The following is a 20,324-nucleotide window of genomic DNA, read 5'->3' as shown; positions in this document are numbered from 1 at the left end:
TTCTGGGATTAAAGGTATGTGCCACTACACTGGCTGCTTCATTAATTTTAAATTTTTTAAAAAAAATGTAGCAGTCTTCTTCAATGGAGGACAGATGTCCTTCTTTCACTATACAGATCTAAATGTTTGCTAAGCATTTGTTTAATGAAAAAATGAATAAATAAAATTGGGAATATGCTTCATTCTTTCTGATACCCTCTGTCCATTGGCGTAGTATGAAGGTTTACAAACATTTAATTTCTAAGAGAAATTTAAAATTAACCTTCAAAGTAGAAATGACAATTAGAACTAGAAATTAAGTATTCTTTAGTTAACACATTTTTATTATTATGCTCAGTGTTCCTAAATTATTCCTTTAAATACCAACCCGAAGCCATGTCCTCCTGGAGTCCACGTTCCTTGTCTTGACTGACGGTGGGAATTTGATTGATTTGAGTGTCCTGGATGCAAATGTCTTCAAATAAGCTTTTCCAAATCCGAATGCAGTCTCCTTCCAAAGGGAAACCACACTGACAGCCCCACAAAACCGTCTCTCTCAGGCTCTCTCTCAGGGAGACACACAACAGTCGGCCGCTAAGGGTGTGGCATTGTGCAGTTCCTTTGCCACAGGCTTTCTTAAAGTTTTCATGGAGCAGAGTGCAGTGCTCAGATTCCAGGCAGGCCTCTGCTGCTGCGATGCAGCCATCCTGCCTCTTGGCCGTTAAAGATGAACCTTTCCTCTGGAACCGTCGTGGAACGTTTGACAGCAGCACCCGATCGGAAGACCCTGCTGTCTCCTCTAGGAATAAAGTCAAAGAATGGCTTAAGAACTAAGTCCATTTACTCTTTATGTGTTCATACACTCTTTAATGTCTTTTTTTAAAGAATATAAATACATTATATCGATATTTCAGTATCTTTCAAAATATAGGAAAATTGTTTTAAGGCATCTGTTCTAAATGATCTGAAATTTAGGAAACAGACATACTAAGTTTTCAATTGTGGACATATATAATATCAGCACTGAGTTTCTTCTCTTGGAGATGCTTGGGCTTCATTCACTTTTGTCTTCATTGCATTTTGACAATTGACACAGCTTTCAATTAACTTAAATATGTAAATTTAATACATTATTTCCCATAAACTTTTAAGACCTTTCATTGCCTTCTGGAAATATGCCTTTACTGAAAGGTTTCTCAGATGTTTTTCTTATTTTTTTTCCTTATACTCTTTCAGGTGTTTTTTTTTTCCTCAGCCTTTTAGCTCCTCATACAACATAATTCCACACATTTTCATCCACTCACACACATGCACATGAAATAAGACAAGATAAAGTAAAATGTATACACATTTACAATTTATATTTTGCTTTTGTACATAATAAAGTAAAATATTTTTGCCATACTCGAGTAGCAGTTTTCAGCTCTTGGAGGCTGTTCTACTCTGCATAGAAGCCAGTAACCCATAGTATGTTTATTCCACAGAAAGAAGATGAGAAATGCAGCTTCCTTATAAAGTTTTGGGTACCCTGAGCATAGGCTTTGGGGTCTGTTTCTAAAACATTTCTCTGCCTCTGAGATACTTCAGATGACCTCCACATTTGCAAAGATTTTTTTTTATTGGTTTCATTGCATAAGTGTTCCTCACAGTTTCATTTTTTCAATTCTTTGTAGGTATATGAGATAAACACCATATAGCTAACTTCATGCTATGAAAATGTTTACTTACAATCTACTTATGGTACCATTATAAAAACTTGTCCATAGTTATAACTCTGGAATATGTTTTGAAACACACACTATTGTAGCATTCAAACATTTTTCAAATAAGAACTCACCATAAATTGCTTGTAAGTCAGACTAATAAGAACAGAGACCACATTAGCTAGCAAGCCTGGACACACATTGTGAAATCTATGTAAATGAATATTGTCTGCATGTAATTAGTTCCTCTTATATTGGCCATTGTATAGTTATTTTCATTAGAAAATATTTATTTTCCAATAAGGTTTATATGTCTACTTAAATATCAATCTGTTTTATGATATGCATCAGCTATAACTAAATATATATATGAAATAAACCAGGTTAAATTACATAATCCTATTAAATGTCTGTTTTACTCTATGATGTTAGCTACTAAATAGCTTTACTCAGCTTTATGTCCATTGCACCAGGGATTATGATGTGTCTACCTATATTAAGTGAATCATAACTATTTTTATGAATGAACATATGATTTTAATGTTCAAACTTTGAGAAGTTAAGTGTTTACACAATATATTTCATGATAGTATATTTAGTTTTGAGTACTATTCTGGAAACTTTGGCAGAATCAAAAATATCCAAACTTAAAAATGTAGGTTTATATACACTAGGGACTGTTTTAGTGATGCCACTGAAAGAGAAGGAGATTTTTTTTCTGCAGTGTGATTAAAGGGTTTTCACAGAGTGTTGAGATTGGAATACAATGAATGATGAGACTGAAGCTATCATGTCCCTTTTCTCTCTAAGCTGAATTGTAGGCAGTCTATTAGGGGCTCTTTGAAACTGTAACCCTCCAATGGTCCATAATGAAATACACTCGAGGGAATGTTTAGGTCTCCACCTCCAGGTCATCAGATAAGGGTTCTGTTGCCTGGATTGTCCATATTTCACATTGTAATGTTAAATGAACTTCTATTCTGTGAAAAAAAATTTAATGTGAAATGACTTCAATCTCTCTGAATTTGTCTGTACTTGTTAAAGTGATGATATTTTGTGAAAATGACATGAGGATGGCCATTGAGTTAAGAGTTTACTGTCTTGGAAAAAAATTGAGTCACTATTAGAATAAACATTACAAATAATTACAACTCAGTCTACTTTCAACCAAAAAAATAAAGAAAACACATTAATTGCCAAAATAATGTCATTTCCACATCCTGTTGTACTGGTTTCTCATATCTATAATGGTTGACTACTCTCTCTGTCTTCTTTTTTTTGGCTTTTGAAGTTTGATAGTTTGTTGTTTTTCTCCCTATTGCTAAAGAAAAGAAAATTATGTGAATGGTAGAAAAGAAGTTGTAGGGAGAAGGGGGCTAAGGAGAAGGAAGGGAGATTGATTAGAGAGGGTGGGTGTTGCAATAGTCACCATGTGCTTGTGCTAAATAGCTTTTCACCAACTTGACAAGTTTTGGGTTCTTTAATTAGATTGTGAAATTTTGCTAACAAATGTTATTCTTCATAATTTTTTTTTACATGCCTTCACACTCATTTCCAGCTGGTCACCAAGTCCTCATGATTATAATTCACAATTTTCCACTGAAGTATATCTTAGAAGTTTCAGGGCTACTGTGTTAGCTTGAAAACGTGACACCTCTCATTAGTTTGGACATGGGTGATCTCTCTCTCTCTCTCTCTCTCTCTCTCTCTCTCTCTCTTTTCTCTCTCTCTCTCTCCCTTCCTCCCTCTCTCAGTCTCTTCTAATCCCTGGAAATGACTTTTAAAAAAGGAGATGAATTTTTCATTTCTCTGTTTAAACTATACAACAGCTCCTCACAGCAAATCATGAAATCTAATCTCTTTAGAGAGGCAAGTAAGTCCAACTTTCCCCGATGTATAGCATCTGGTTTCTTTCTCGCATCATCTTGAGATGCTTCTCCATCTTACAACGCAGCAAAACAAAGGCTTTGTTGTTCCTCAAATGGGTGCAGCTTCATTTTATTGCCTCTGGTTACAACATTTATTTCTTTTTCCCTCCCTAAGGAGCTCAGTTCACCTAGCTCTACCAGTTCTATGAAGTGTTTGAAGTCGCAATTATTTCCTCTGCTGTGATGTCAATGCACACATTCATTGTGGATGGGTGCATGACTATCATGTAGAACACAGCACAGTGTACAAAGTGATACTTGGAAATTTTTACTTTAGTTAGGAATTGAGATAGTCTGAAATAGACTTGACTTTAATTCTTGACTTTAGAATTAAACTAGAAATCAACAAGAAAGGTATCCAGGAAATCTCGGGTATCTGAGAATTAGCAATCTTCTAAATGAACTATACATTAAAGGAGTGATGAAGCAGAGGAGAAGTTAATTGGAAATGATATTCAGGTGAAATCTTCTGAGAAGTGTTTCCTCAGGATGAGCACACAGAGGCGGTAGTTCAGGGGAGCAAAGATTACATCTCACGAGGACAGCTGAGCTTGGTAATGTGTAAGAGACTACCACATGGTATTGGGTTTGAAGGTATGAAACAGTTATGGAGGGCAGCTGAGGCTTGGCATCATGTGGTTATGATGGAATCCTTTCATAGTAGCCAGAGGCCTTTGTAAAGGTTCAGCTTAAGTTGAAGTGAAAACCCAAGGATTAAAGGGGTAGTGGAGAGAAGCTGAGGTTTGTCACTAAGTACTAGGGTCAAAACCCCTGCAGAGAGGCCAGAAGGCTATTTTTGGAGGTACAGCCTGTTTCAATGGAGACCACAACATATTAGAGATGCTAGGACCATGGGATATCCACCAAAGATAGCAGTGTGTTTGGAGTAAGCTTACAAGAGAAGCTATGTGTTCTATGGATGGCAGAGCCAAAGATGAGGAGTTTCCCAAGCCTTTTAAAGGTCAGAATACTGTGAGCAAATCCCAGACTTGGACACTGAGATAGTTACACTATTGGAGTTTGGTTTTGCTTTGATATGATTGCAATTGTGCCCTGCTTTTTCCCTCTTTGGAAAAGAAGTATGTAAGCTGTCAAGGAACACATTCAGTCAATGAAAAAAATGGTGCTATCAAGACCCTTAGAAAATGACCTAAAACTGAGTGCAAAGGCAATTTTTTTATTTTTGTATTATTGTTTTATTATTATAACTATAAAATATTATATTTTATGTATTCTTTGAAATTTTGATACATGTTTATAATATATTTTGGTTATATCCATCCCCTACAGGTTTCTTTAACTTCCCTTGAGACCCACCAAATTGTCTCACTCCAGACACTATGTCCTCTTCTTCATTCTTTTATTATTCTTATTATTATCAACCCACTTAGTCAAATTAATTTTATTTGGGAAATGGCTATGGAAATACCCACTGGGACGTACCACTATCTTCAAACAAAGGTGATTCTCTCTCTCTCTTATTAGCCATCAAATGCTATAACTTCTCTGTTAGGGGTGGGGCCTTGGGAGCTCCTCTCTCACCCATGCTGGAATTTTGAATGGCTTTATTTTGTGTGGGTCTTATGCAGGCAACCATGACTGCTGTGTCATGTCCAGAGGACAGTATTTCACACCTCCTTCCCAACTTTCTGCACTTAACCAACAGTCTTTCTACTCTTTCTTCCTCAGTGTTCCCTGAGCTTTGATTGGAGGTGGGGTGGGGTTACAGAAGATTCATCCACAGATGAGTGAGCACTCAATGGTCATTTTTTTGTTGTTGCTGTTAAAAACAAAAGTTGCAAATGAAGGCCAATTTATAGTCAAATGAACACCGATGAACACCACCAAATTTGAGAAACACACACACACACACAACACACACACACACACACACACACACACAGAGAGAGAGAGAGAGAGAGAGAGAGAGGGAGAGAGAGAGAGAAAGCAAACTATCAACACATGAATTTTAAAAAGGACAGTACAACTTCTACAGATATTAAAAAAAGACAACCAGAAAATACTAAGAGCAGAATATTACAGAGATCTACAGAGATAGAAGTCATAAAGAGTCACATAGAAAATAAAACAAACAAACACTATAATATAAATACGATTATGATAAATGGGAGATAAACTATTGTGGAATATTATTTTAAAATGTGCCATATTTGTTTATTCTGTGGAGCATTTGATTTAATGATGCAAAGATGTGTTGCATTCTTTTATGTTGCATTTAACTCTGTGAAGCTGTGTTACTTTCCCCGTCAAAAACATCTGATTGTTCTAATAAAGAACTGAACAGCCAATAGCAAGGAAGGAGAAAGGATAGGTGGCATTGGCAGGCAGAGAGAATAAATATGAGGAGAAATCTGGTAGAGAAAGATCAAGGAGCGAGAAAAAGAGGAGAGGAGGACTCCAGGGGCCAACCACTCAGCTACACAGCAAGCCAGAGTAAGAAGTAAAGAAAGATATACAGAAATAGAGAAAGGTAAAAGACCAGAGGAAAAAAGGTAGATGGGACAATTTAAGTTAAGAAAAGTTGGCTAGAAATAAGCCAAGCTAAGGCAAGGCATTTATGAGTAATAATAAGTCTCTGTGTGCATTTATTTGGGAGCTGGGTGGTGGTCTTCCCCAAAGAGCCTAAGAGTAAAGACTAATAAAACAACCAGCAACAAGAAACTACAAAAGTTCATTCATGACATTGAAACTAGGTCAATTCTATAACAATTAATCATATAAATTTATATTTTATGTATCACATGATGAATTGTGCAGCTATAGTACTATTTAAAACAATAATTAAAGCAAGAGAATCAATTCTTTCTATACTGTTCTAGAATATAGAAAAGAAAGTACTTTCCAATTTAGTTTTAACAGCCAGCATTAGATATATAACAGAATTAATAATTTAAGAAACTATGTCAATATCCTGCTTGAACTCAGACATAGCAATACAATGTTATCAACTTAAATACAGTAAATGTACAACAAATGAATGCACAGTGACTGAATGGGATTCAGGTTTGAAATAAAGAACTGATTCAGCAAATATTACCTGTCTGATTGATGCATTTTTTCCCAATAAGTTTGTTCACTGTACAGTGGAGGTCATCGACACAAAGACATTCTTTAAGCTGGAATTTTTTTTCCACCAAAGACTGGATACTCAGGTTACAATGTGATGAGTTATTTATCTTGCAGGGGTCACCTGGATTTCATAATCACATATAACACTGAAGATATTAATCTGAATATAAAGTTTATTTCTCCTTCACAAAGTGCTTTTAGTACATCAACCCAAGAAATTAACAAGTTTAGTAAGATTATCTTGGTTTGCTAAAGGATGTTCATCAAATTGACTTTATCCTCCAAGTTTTTAACAGTGAACAGAAATATTATTGGCTATGGGATGCATTTTAATACATGAATATTTAGTTTGATATGGGGAAAATACTCAAAGTACCAGGTCCTTGGGTATTTAAGTTACCCAGAAAGCTCCAAAGAAGACAGGTCTTTTGTTCCACAAACACTGAGTGACTCAAAACAAATTAGGATCTGTTGAATACACATAAAATTTGGGCTCTGTTTTTAAGCAATCCACTATTGAGAAGTTTTGATCTAGGAACGTCTGGATCAAAGGTGGTGTTGCTAGTGTAACTACTAAGAATTCCTTCAATGCTTAGGAACTACAAACATCAAACAGAAAATAGAGAAACTTGACCATACCTCCTAGGGTCATCTTTCTCACTCTACTTTGCCCCCCTCATCCCTCCCAAGAGGGGTGTAATTTGCCCACTTGTAAAGCAGACAAATGCCCTACCACTTAGCTACACATGGACTCCCTGGTTCATTTTCTTATTTAAGAATTTTATACATTTTAATTAAAATATAATTACATCATTTCTCCCCTTCCTTTCCCTTCCTCAAACTGCTCTCAAATCCCCTTCCTCCTACTATTTCAATGATTCCCGCTCTCAAATTGATAATCTTTTCTTTTCTGATTATCATTGTTACATAGATAGATAGATAGATAGATAGATAGATAGATAGATAGATAGATAGATAGATATGTACATGTTTGCACAGATATATAAATACAACCTGATGAGTCTGTTTTTATTGTTTGTGTGAATATCTTTTCAGGGCTGATACTTTATATTGGACAAACAATTACACCCCTCAAACCTAGGAGAAACTAACTCTCCCTTTCTCAGCAGTCATCAGCTGCCTGTAGTTCTTTGTCTAGTGGAGTGATCCCCTGAGATTTTCCCTTTCCTCACTAGCATGTCTATTAGTCTTGCCATTGTTCAAATCCTGTTTATACAGCCATTTCTATGAGAGCCTGTTTCACTAACAGACTTTGGCAAGATATTCATAAAGATGCAGTAAGTGGCACTCACATGTTAGTGGTAGCCAGCAGCGTTCTAATTGGAATGAAGACTCACTCAACAGGGAAGAAATCATGCCTGGTAGTAGACACCTAGTCAGCTTCCCCCCTCCTAATGAGATCATAGATCTTAGAAGAAAATCTACTACTACAAGTTGCCAGACCAACTATATCCTAAATCTTGTCCTTATACTCAGAGATAAATATAGCTATCAACACTCATCAAAGAAGTTCTCCCTCCCTCTCTTTTAAGGTTTATTTCATTTTATTTGTGTGCCTGTGTGTTTAGACTCCACATACATGCTTGCCTGGTGCCAATGGGGAATAGAAGAGGGCACCAGATACCCTGGAACTGGAGGTATAGATAATTGTGAGGTGCCATGTGGGTTTTTGGGTTCTAACCTGGGTCCTCTGGAAAGCAGCCAGTGCTCTTAACTGCTGAGCTGTCTTTCCAATCCCAAGGAGTTCCTCTTTACAGTAAATGTATACCATCACAGACAATCACAACTGGACACAATCCAGAGATCAGTAAATCATGTGGATCCCAGACAGCCCCAGTGGATACACAGTTTCTGCTTCTATGGCTCCGGGACCATCATGTGAGAGGAGGACAGAAAGATTATAAGAGCCAGAATACCAGGAAATCTGTGTGGGGCGGTCTAGAAGTGACTTTTTAAACAAAATACACATTTTAGTGTTTCCACCTGTAGAATGCTTTCCAAAATACCTTAAAGCTTTCTGTATTTGAAATGATTTTCTGCACACAGTGGAATACCAATGCTTGCTGTTTGGTAATGTCCAAGCTGACCTTACACAGGGGGCTGGGGGGCAGTTCAGTCTCAGCTATCCCGTCTCTTTAACTATTTTGTTTGCTCTTTTGTTGTGACATATTTTATTGTACTTGTTACTCTAAAACTATATTAAAAGGTATGTAAGTGTTTCTAAAATTCTCCTAACACTTAGACAGCGTTTTATAAGTAACATTGAATGAATCAGTCACTTATAATTACCAGTATTTCATTTTCTGGTTAAAAATTAATTTACTCTAACCTACAATTTTTTAGATTAAAAAAACGAATTGAATTTTTTACTTGTATATTTAGGGACATTTCTCTCTGCTTCATATATAAAATAATTACTCAAATACTATCGTAATTCATTGCAAATGGCTTAGATTTGTTATCTAACATAATAAATAACTTATAACAGATGACATATTAAGTGTAACATTTTTAATACCACATTTAAAGTTGCCTTGTCAAATATAGCTAGGATTTCATCATCAAAACGGATATGGGTTTATTTTGTCATCTTCTGACGTCATCTTAAAATATTTTATTCTGAGCAAATGTGTAAGCACTAGCTGTAACTCTCCTATGGATGTAAATATCTCTGTTTTCTCTCCAGGGCAGAGAAGCAAAGTCCTCTATAGCATCCTTTGGAGTCCTTCGAGTCCTGCTGATGGAGACCCTGGCATTGTTAGAACTATAGGCTACTGCCTTTGACCCAGAACACTCTAGGGGTAGGTGAGATTCACTAGGAGTATATTGTCCAATATTCATAGAAAGGGCAGGGAAACATTATTATGTCATGCAGTACATTTTTCCTTTTCCCTTCTTGTTCTCTTATTAAACTTTGTACAATTTTCATGAGATGTTTAATTATAATAATCGCAGTACAAAGACAAATTTGTCATAATGGTAGAGTACTTTTTTTTTTTTTTTTTTTTTTTTTTGGTTTTTTTCGAGACAGGGTTTCTCTGTGTAGCTTTGCGCCTCTCCTGGATCTCGCTCTGTAGACCAGGCTGGCCTCGAACTCACAAAGATCCGCCTCGCTCTGTCTCCCGAGGCGTGTGCCACCACAGCCTGGCATTAGAGTACAATTTTTAAAACGACTTTGGCATAACAACACCATGGGAATGTGTTTCGCTATGTTATCGGCCTCTTAGAGCAGTCTACTTTTAGCGAATGCTAAAGTACTTCGAGCAATACTAATTCAATGACCTGACTATTCAGATGACTTTTGTTGCTGTTTTACAAATACTGGTCATTCAACATCACCCCCACCTCCTCCTCAACAACAATGACAAAAGCAAACAAGACATGAGGGTGCTATTAAATAGGCCAAAGGTTCCAGGGAGTTCAGAGAGCGGCTAACTCCATCACATGAGAGCAGCTAACCCCATCACATGCGCCCAGAGGTTGAAAAAAAAAACAGGCAATTCCATTTATCTCCCACCTAGCACAGGGTTTCTCTGTGTAGTTTTGGTGCCTGTCCTGGGTCTTGTTCTGTAGACCAGGCTGACCTCAAACTTACAGAGATCTGCCTGGCTCTGCCTCCCTAGTGCTGGGATTAAAGGCGTGCGCCACCACCTGGCTTACCTAGCACTTCTTATATGGGAAGGTAGTTTCGGATGTGGCAAAGTCATGGCCTCTTCTTCCCCACCCTCAACTACAAAAACTCTCAGACTCTGGGCCCAGTGTCCCTGTTTCTCCCGATGCTATGGGGCCGGTTCTCTGGGTGTCACTTCTAACAACAGTAGAAGTCTGCTCTCAAGAGTTTGGGGTTGGAATGGAGTCTTCACTCTTCATTTCCCTCTGCCTGCTCAGTTCTTACATTTCCTTGCAGTCACTACAATCTTCGCTCTAATCCGGAACCGCCCTCCGAACATTTGTGCTTTACAAATCTTAAAACATATTTTAATTTGTCCATGACACTGTAGGAATGGAAAACAGTATACACAGTATATTACAAATGTGCAAATAAAATTTTAGTCATGTTACTAGGAGTAGGCATATAATTACAGGATTCATAGTGAGAGAAAAAAATAATTTGAAATTTTGCCGAAACTGCCCTCAGTGTCGCTATATAAGGGCCCATTAGTAATTAAGTGTACAGTTTGGTAACTAAGGTCAAGCATCAAGATTAAGTAAAGAATTTAAAGGAAAATTGATTTAGCTCCTAGGATTCTATAAGATAATATGAAATCTCACTGCTGCATTGGTTCCATGCTACTCATTTGGGTGGACTTTTGACACTGGGTTTTACCTGGAATGAGGCAGGTGTCTTCCACTGATCTCCATGACTGCTCACAGCCTTTTGTATCAATCAAGCATTGCTGCACTAAATGTACACAGCCATTCGTCTGGGAAGAGGATTCATTTTCTGAACTCAGCCTGGCAGCTTGAACAACAGCAACAAGAAAACAAGGACATGTTCTCAATGTTACAGCTTGGTGGCCATTTTCCTCAGATCTAAGTTATTGATAGTGAAAGGCAGAATTATGGACAATACAATGTGGCAGAACTATTATGAGGATGAAACAAATTTTCTCCCCCTTCCTCGTAGTTCTGTATTTCTCTATTGTAAATAGATAGTTTTCATTAGCTGTTTTAATTATGATACAATGTAACAGGTTTCATTGTGACTTTTTCCCCCAAATATGTATCCTTTAGTCTCATTTGACTCTGCTAGACTTCTCCCTTATCCTCTTCCCCCCTCTACATGGTCCCTCTGTCTGATAAAATGTTCAGTACCTGTAAGTCATCAAGGAAGCGCAAATGTGTAATTCATTGGTGTTGCATCTTACATCAGTCAGAATGGCTTCTTGTCAAAAAAAAAACAACAACAAAAAAGCTGATGAGAACGTGAAGAAAGACCCTCATTCACCGTTGGTGGGAATGTAAACTGGTGTAGCTACTGTGGAAATCAGTGTGGAAGATTCTCAAAAAAGCAAAAATAGACCGAGCTCTAGCATTCTTGGGTCTACACCCAAAGAATTCTAAATCCACAAACCACAGAAATACTTAGAGATCTACCTTGTTGCCGTGCAGTATAAGATTCTTAGACAAGGTCTATTATTTGCCTGCTCTGCCTTCTTACCTTGCATTTACTCCTTGACTCGTAAAATTTTTATTACTTTCATTCCATCAAAACCACTTCTAAAAACAGTTTTATTTCAATTTATGTGTATGTGCACTTATGCACATGTGTGTGGGTGCCCACGGAGGCCAGAAGAGGGAGTCAGATTCCCCAGAGCTGGTTTAAAAGTGATTGCAAGCTGCCAAACATGGGCCCAGGGAACCCAGCTTGTATCCTCAGGAAGAGCAGCAAGTACTCTTTACTGAGCCATCTCTCCAGCCCCTAAACAACTTCTAAAAAAATGTCATTTATGTCCCCTTAACATAAAATGGAACATTTTTAAGACTGTGTCTCCTCTGTCAGTGTCTGGGTGCTTTGATGATTTGTTTGTTTTAGAGTCTCCCTCTTCCTCTGGAAACGGTTTCTTGATGATTCACCACCTTATACCATTTGTTGAGAGTGAGGCTTCCTGTCATCCTCTTAGCACTCAGTTAAAATATATTTTCAGTTCAAATTCTGTTTTCAGAACTTTCTTGGTTTTATTCATACTCTTCAGGGAGAATCCTATTTCTCGCACAGCTTGAAATAAAATATCTAGACTAAAGATTCTCTAATATATAATCTAAGCCCTAATACTTTCAATACCAAGCCTAGATAAAAAGCTATTTCCTTTATTGGCATATTGTAGACTCAGATTTATTTAGCCTTGTCCTCATCGTTAATCCTTTATGGTGAATCACTGGACTTCATCAGCAATGACACTGATAATATAGACATCCAAACAATTCATAAGAGATATTTAAATGCATCCTCACCTTCAATGTCCCATATCTATCCATGTAAGTGTTGTGCCTCTGTGCTTTGAGCCACTGAACAGCCTTCCCTGGCCAATTGCCTGGCCTCTGGATTTATTTGAGTAAGAGCAGTTGTTTATGTCACCTTATGTATGGAATACATTTTTAGTATGGCCATTTCTTTGCTTAGTCTCTTTGGGTGGCTCCTCATAACATGGCTTTCATATTTTTTATCACATGCACCCCAGATATCTTAAAGCTTTCTGTAGTGCTCCAAGCTGCCTTGCCCCTTTGAAGTTCACCCTTTGGCCTCTAGTAAGCAATCTAATTCTTGTTCTCTGGGATAATATTTTGTCTTTTAAAACTGATTATGATCATTATCTATGTTGTGGGAAATATGAATTCTATACTTTCTTTTTTCTATAACCCAAGTGAGCAAACACCCCTCTTTTGTCTCCCTGGGAGCTTAGAAGTCCCAAAGGTGTAGAATTTCTTGCCCTGCAGTGTGTGTTCATTGGCTTGTCTACAACACTATGCTCTCTACATTTACTGGACAGTTAATACGGGCCATTCAGGATTGTATTCTTAACACACGGTTGTGTTTTATGGGTATTCAATTAGTATATGCTTGATTTACATCAGTTTAGCTCTTAACAGATAAGGTTTATATAAATAGCTAATAAGTCATCCAGATATTTACAAGTTATTTTCAGGGATGTTTTCTAAAAGCAATCAAGAAAATAGTAATACTAATTTAGTGTATTTTATAACTGAATCAATTTCTTTTATCAAACATATAAAACAGACACTTGATTATGCAATAAATGGAAAAAATAAGAGAACCACAATTGAGTCAGAAATATGACCTACAAGTTTTAAGACATTAAGTAAATCTCTTCTTTTGTTACCTCTTTCCAAGCCTTGTTTTCTTTCTTTTTTTAATATATATTTTTATTTTATAATTAACTTAATTTCATATATCAGCCACGGATTCCCCTGTCCTCCCACCTCCAGCCCTCTTCCTCAATCCAACCCCCATTCCCACCTCCTCCAAGGCAAGGCCTCCCCTGGGGAGTCAGCCCAGCCTTGTAGACTCAGCCAAGGCAGGTTCAGTCCCCTCCTTCCTACACCAAGGCTGAGCAAAGTATCTTAGCATAGGCCCCAGGCTCCAAAAAGGCAGCCCATGCACTAAGGACAGGTCCTGGTTCCACTGCCTGGGGACCTCCCAAACAGTTCAAGCTAATCAACTGTCCCACTTATCCAGAGGGCCCAGTCCAGTTCCATGGGGGCTCCTCAGCCATTGGTTCACAGTTCATGCATTTCCACTAGTTTGGCTATTTGTCCTTGTGCTTTTTCCAATCATGCTCTCAATATCTCTCGCTCATACAATCCGTCCTCTCTCCCTCCAGTTGGGCTCCCAGAGCTCCACCTGGGGCCTGCTGTGGATCTCTGCATCTACTTCCATCAGACACTGGATGAGAGTTCTATCATGACAGCCAGGGTGTTCGGCCATCTGATCACCAGAGCAGGTCAGCTCAGGCACTCTCTCGACCATTGCCAGTAGTCTAAAGTGGAGGTATCTTTGTGGATTTCTGGGGACCTCTCTAGCACTCTGCTTCTTCCTATTCCCCTGGGGTCTTCATTCATCACAGTATCTCCCTCCCCGACAGCCTACAGAATGGGAAGAGATGTTCACCAACCCCACATCTGACAGAGGGCTGATTCCCAGAATATATAAACAACACAAGAAACTAGACATCAAAATACCCAACAGTCCAATTAAAAAATGGGCTATAGAGTTAAACAGAGAATTCTCAACAGAAGAAGCTCAAATGGCTGAAAGGCATTTAAGGAATTGCTCCACATCCTTAGTCATCAGGGAAATGCAAATCAAAACGACTCTGATATACTATCTTACACCCATCAGAATGGCTAAGATAAAAAACACTGAAGACAGCTTATGTTGGAGAGGATATGGAGCAAGGTGTATACTCCTCCACTGTTGGTGGGAATGCAAACTTGTATAGCCACTTTGGAAATCAATATGGCATTTTCCAAGCCTTGTTTTCTAAGACTCCAAGAAAATTGGAATGCTGTTACATTTTTAACAAATTCACCATTTTCCCTATGGTTTTAGGCAACAGGAATTTGCTTCATCATGACATGTAATTACACAATACTGAACAAGAGTTGTGCAGTTTGGGGAAATTTTCAGTCTTAACCATGTTAGGCATAATTTCTTTTTTTCACACAACCTGGTTTCTGTGCTAATTTGGAAGTAAAAGATGACAGGGAATGACTCTAGCCTTTTCAACCAAAGCCTTGAAGAAAAAGTGATATGGTTTGTGTAATCTGATACATTGTTACAAAAATTGAAACTCAAAGATTTATCTTTATAGCAAAACTAAAAATACTAGAAAATAAAAAAGAAATAAGGAAACATAGGAATGAGAGAAACAAATCTCTCAACACGAGAATTTCCATAGAGACACTGAAAATGTGCAAAGGACCCTTTACTTCCTGGCTAATTTTCTTGGATTTGATTTATTTTGCTTTCCCTTTTCTTTTTAATGTATTTTGGAATAACATACATTATTTTCTGGCTCTTATTTAGCCACATTCATCAACAACCATAGCTAATAGTAAAGAAAATATCCTGGTTTGTTTATTAATATCCAATATGATCACAATTATCCCTCATCCTGAAATTGATATGTAGATGCTAACATATTCTAAAGAAAAATATTAACTTTCATCAATCACATATCTATGAAGTAGATTTTTTTGGGCTGTGTGTTAAGGGAAAATTATTTGGACCAACTTCTTATAATGACCCAACATGAGAGATTTGAGCCCACATTTTACCCGTAGGCCATGAATGTCACTCAAGAGGCAGAGTTTTAATGCAGAGCTCGGGAAATTTGTTCCACTCAGCTGACCCTGGATAGTAAGGTTGAAAATTAGAGGGACAGTTTATGTTGCCCTCTCTTTTTAATCTGCTTTCAAAGCTAAACAGATATACAAAACTTTGTCGTCCTTTAATTTGTAAGTATATACTAGACAGATAACATTTTTCAAAGGCTCTTGTGCATATGGAAACTCGATAGATCTTAATAAATGATTCAAAGTCATTTAGGTTGTTTTGCAGGAGCAGGAGTAATGGGATGAGTAATTAAATGATCATGTTTCATATTTTCCACAGAGTTAGAAACAAGTGACTGCAGGTAAAAGCACATTTCTCAAAAGCAGTAAATAACATCAGAGTACAAGTTAGTAACATAATTGGCATTTCTTATTGTATGTCCCCATAGGCTAGATGGGACAGCATCCAATGTATAAAGAGTTAATATTGCAATAAATTCAGAACTAGCAGCACAGTTCACTTACCCAAGAAAATGAACACTATCATGTTGGACAACGAGATGTTCACCTGGGAGAAAGACAGAAGTACTGACATCAACCAGCTTGCTTCCCAAAGGAAACTTCCGGAATAAGCTTCCAGTTTCTGCTCTCGCTTCCCAAGAGCACAGCCAATTAGAGTCAGCTTCTGATGTCACCGTCTCCTCACCAATTTGTTCTGAGCTGTGAACGTTCCTAATTACATTCAAATCCAATTGTTCTCCTCAGTGTGTGAACCCAGGATATTATGCCCCCACGAAGTCTTGCAAACCAAATAACAGGGGAAATGATGCATTCTCTGCACATTGACTAGAACACTAAGCTGTGCTTCCTGAATGTAACCATCTTCCGAGACATTTGACCATGTTTAGTCCCCTATTCATGAAAATGTCTCATTAAGTCAATTTCTTATAATTTCAGGATTATAGAAAAGGAACATCGATGTAAACAACCCAGGGAAATTATTGTAAATCCAAGTTACATTCAAATGTGGAATGGATGTGTCTCATGTTTGCAAATGCTTCAAAGCCCGAGATGACTAAAATCTATGCCACATCTGCCCCGTTTCTTGTTTCTTCAAACCCAGGCACAGTGTGAAAAAAGACTATTTTCAGTGATGCACAAATTCTTCACAGGAAGTGAACTGTTCACTGTATCTTCATCACTCCGACTTGGAGGATGTTATTCCTCACTTTGATCTACAACTTCCTTGATATTCAATGAAACAAATGACCCTGATCCCTTTTTTAATCTACGTTTGGTAAATATAAAGTATTACCTTCAGCGAGAAATTAAAAAAAAAGAGAGAGAGATAGGCAAATGAAAGAGAAGCATCTGTGTTCCCATTGCCACATAATTTATTGTGTTTATTACATTCTGCTAATGTTCATTTTACATAAGCAGAGACATTAGGTTTTATTTTCAAAATGCATACTGTTTACTAAAACCCAATGAACTGAAATTATAATATTATAAATTATCTCTGTAGATTTAAGTAAATAACTTAATATCAGACATTACTTCTCTGGAAATGGATTGATTATATCACGGTTGTAAATCACATTATGCTTGCACGCAGGTTTTGTATAACAGAAGTCGCTAATGACAATATTACACCCAGTGATTTATTTGATAGGAGAAATATAGTACTATAAAAATTAATCTCCTCTCTTGTTGAGTGCATGAATTAAATCAGAGGGGACAAATCCCAAAGATACACAAAATATAGCAATGACTCTTGCGAGTAGCCTCCATAACCAGGGTATATAATTCAATGCAGTGTTTTGGGGGAGACAATTGCAAAATTTTGCCGAGTCCCAAGAGGGAACAGACCTAGACCTCACCCCCTGATGGAACAGTACCAACACAACATTGTGAACACAGAATATGAAATGGGATATATCTTAGTGAAGTAATAATTGGAAGATAAAACCTAGCATACAGATTTCCTCTTTGATTCATGTTGCTTCATTCTGTTATGTGATTATACTTCAATATAAATTCTAATATAATTTCATCACTGTCCTGCTGGTTTCAGTACCTTTAACTCTGCTTGATCATATGTTAGGCAACTGTCCACATATTATCTTCTGGCACCCATTCCTGTGATCCTCAAATACATTTTTTAAAAAATGACCTTTAAGTTTAATTATCTTTGTGTCACCACACTGGAGAAAACAGCATTACTCAATTTACTGGCTGTGTTAGTCAGGGTTCTCTATAGTAACAAAACTTACAGAATCTCTCTCTGTATGTATAGGAAGGGGACTTATTAGAATGATTTACAGGCTGTGGTCCAGCTAACCCAACAATGGCTGCCATGGAAGGTCCAAGAATCCAGTAGATGTTTAGTCTATGAGGATGGATGTCTCAGCTGGTCTTCAGTACACACTGGAATCGCAAAGAGGTGGGGTCTAAGGCTAGTGAAGGAAGGAACTTGCCAGCAAGAACAAAAACAAGCAGGCAAAGAGAGAAATATTCCTTCTTTCATGTCCTTATATAGGCTTCCGACTGAAGGTGTGGACCAGATTAGAGGTGAGTCTTCCTACTTCTAAAGATATGAATTAAAGGTGTGTTTTCTCACCTCAAAGATCTGGATTAAAAGTGGATCTTTCCACATCAAATTAAGCAAAAATTCCTCAAAGGTGTGTCCTTCCATTTTGGAGTTTTAGTTCATTCCAGATGTAGTCGGGTTGATAGGAAAGAATAGCTATCACACTGGCTTTATTTGTAACCACATTATTTTAATTTCTACCCTCTACCAGAGTTTCTGACATCATCAACAGCACTTTCTCAACTATACTCTCCAAGATGGTTCCCACAACATTCACATGCAGTTGAAATCTTTCTCTGCGTGACTCTCCCCAATGGCAAACATGTGGCTCTTTGTTATAGAAAAATTTCAGTTTTCTGATCCTGTCCCTAGTCCTTAATTTCTAAAATAAGTGTTCAGTTCTTTGATCATGAAAATAAGAACATAATTCTTCATGGTTTTTCTTGGTTGTGTGTATAGCTGCTTCCCATATATTGATTTTAAAGTACTCTGTCTCCGTGTGATTCCTCCTGCATCTTTCCCTCCCTCCCTCCCTCACCATCTCATTCTCTATCCCTTTTGCTCTGTCTGCCTTTTCATGCCGCTCTCTGTTCACAGCTTCTCTCACTGCCGTCTCCTCTTCTCCCCACTCCATACACTCACATATACATCCCCAGGACTGCACCTAAGGGAACTTGCTCCATCATTGTACTGTGCCTCCAGGTTCCACTTTTTACGTTATTTTGAACTTATGGACCAGTGAGACGACTCAGAGGATTAAGGCACTTGATGCCAATCCTTATGTTCTGAGTTCAATACCAGGAACGCATGTGGTCGGAGAAGAAAACGGAATCAAAAAGGTGTATCATTGCCTTTACATATGTGCACCCACACAAAGCCAAAAAAAAAAAAGTATAATAAAGTTTATTTTGAATTAATGCCATTTCATTTTCTGATTTGTTTTAAATAAAATGTCTTTTAAAAAACATACATTTTCCCTTCCCTCAGAGTTCAGGGATCCCAGCAGAAGAGGGGGCAGAAAGAATGTAAAAGCCAGAGGATATGGAAGACACCAGGAGAATAAGGTCCTCTAAATCAATATGATCAAAGCTCACATGAACTCACAGAGACTGAGGCAGCATGTACAGGATCTGCATGGGTCTGTACCAGGTCCTCTGCATATAGATTATGGCTTCTAGTTTTGTGTTTTTACATGATTCTTGAGTGTATGAATGAGTGGGTCTCTTATTCTTGTGCTTTCTCTTGGGATTTTTTTCTTCTGTTGGTTTGTCTTGTCCGACTTCAGTGTGATAGTTTTTGTCTTATCTTATTATATTTTATTTTATCTTGTTTGGTTGCTATATCTTAGAAGCCTGTTCTTTTCTAATGAGAAACAGAAAGGGAATGGATCTGGATGGGAGGGGAGCTGGGGAGGACCTGGGAGGGGTAGAGGGAAAAGAACCTGTAATTAGAATATATTATGGGAAAAAAAGAATCTATTTTAACTAAAAGGAGAAAATATTCTCAGATAATTCTCCAAAATACTAATCGTAAGTGAGAGACTATATCAGAATCTAAGTGAATGTATCTATATATGCTACTTGATAGGAAATATGTACACAGGCTGGGTGCATCTGAACAGAACTTGTCAAGTGACCTTTGATTTCAAAAAGTCAAGCAATAAAAACAGCTCTTAGTAAACAAGCATAAAACGTTTAACCTTTGACATAATATTCATACTAATATTATTTGTGTATACTATAAACTATAGTGGTTCTAAACATTTGGTTTATGCTGCTTCATTTACTTTGCCAAAGTGCTTTATGATGTAGAAACTATTTTTTTTTTTTTTTTTTTTTTGTGACTGAGGAGCAAGATGAGTCAGTAAAATGCCTGCTGTGCAAGCATGTGGATCTGAGTTCAGATCCACAACATCCAAGTAAATGTCAGGAACAGTAGAGCCCACTTGTAACCCCAGGACTTGGGTGTTGGTGAGTAGTGGAAACAGCAGTTACCTGGAGCTAACTGGCCAGACATCTGACTGAATTGATGAGTGCTGAGCTAAATGATAGACTTTTTTTCACCTGAAGAAGACACTTGAGGTGGATCTCTAACTTCTTCCCACATACACTCAAGCACGTCATGTACAACTGCACACACATGTCTACCCACACAAACATACACACACACACACTGTATACACACACACACACACACACACACACACACACACACACC

At 37.6% G+C, this 20,324-nt stretch overlaps 1 protein-coding gene across 1 annotated transcript in view; it reads right to left on the bottom strand.

The window, feature by feature from the left end:
* Positions 1 to 18,916, bottom strand: part of Gfral (GDNF family receptor alpha like) — a 47,273-nt gene extending 28,357 nt beyond the window's left edge. Inside the window, exons 1-4 of the mRNA XM_028864400.2 lie at positions 18,906 to 18,916; positions 16,043 to 16,249; positions 11,049 to 11,254; positions 6,669 to 6,821 (exon numbers count right to left, since the gene is read on the bottom strand). Coding sequence (XP_028720233.1) covers positions 6,669 to 6,821; positions 11,049 to 11,254; positions 16,043 to 16,249; positions 18,906 to 18,916 — 577 coding nt within the window. The remainder of the gene's footprint in view (positions 1 to 6,668; positions 6,822 to 11,048; positions 11,255 to 16,042; positions 16,250 to 18,905) is intronic.
* Positions 18,917 to 20,324: the final 1,408 nt, after the last annotated feature.

This window comes from Peromyscus leucopus, chromosome 14 (assembly GCF_004664715.2).
Source record: "Peromyscus leucopus breed LL Stock chromosome 14, UCI_PerLeu_2.1, whole genome shotgun sequence".
In the NCBI taxonomy this organism is placed as follows: domain Eukaryota; kingdom Metazoa; phylum Chordata; class Mammalia; order Rodentia; family Cricetidae; genus Peromyscus; species Peromyscus leucopus.
The sequence above is the reverse complement of the archived record's forward strand: the minus strand, read 5'-3'. Positions and strand labels throughout refer to the sequence as shown.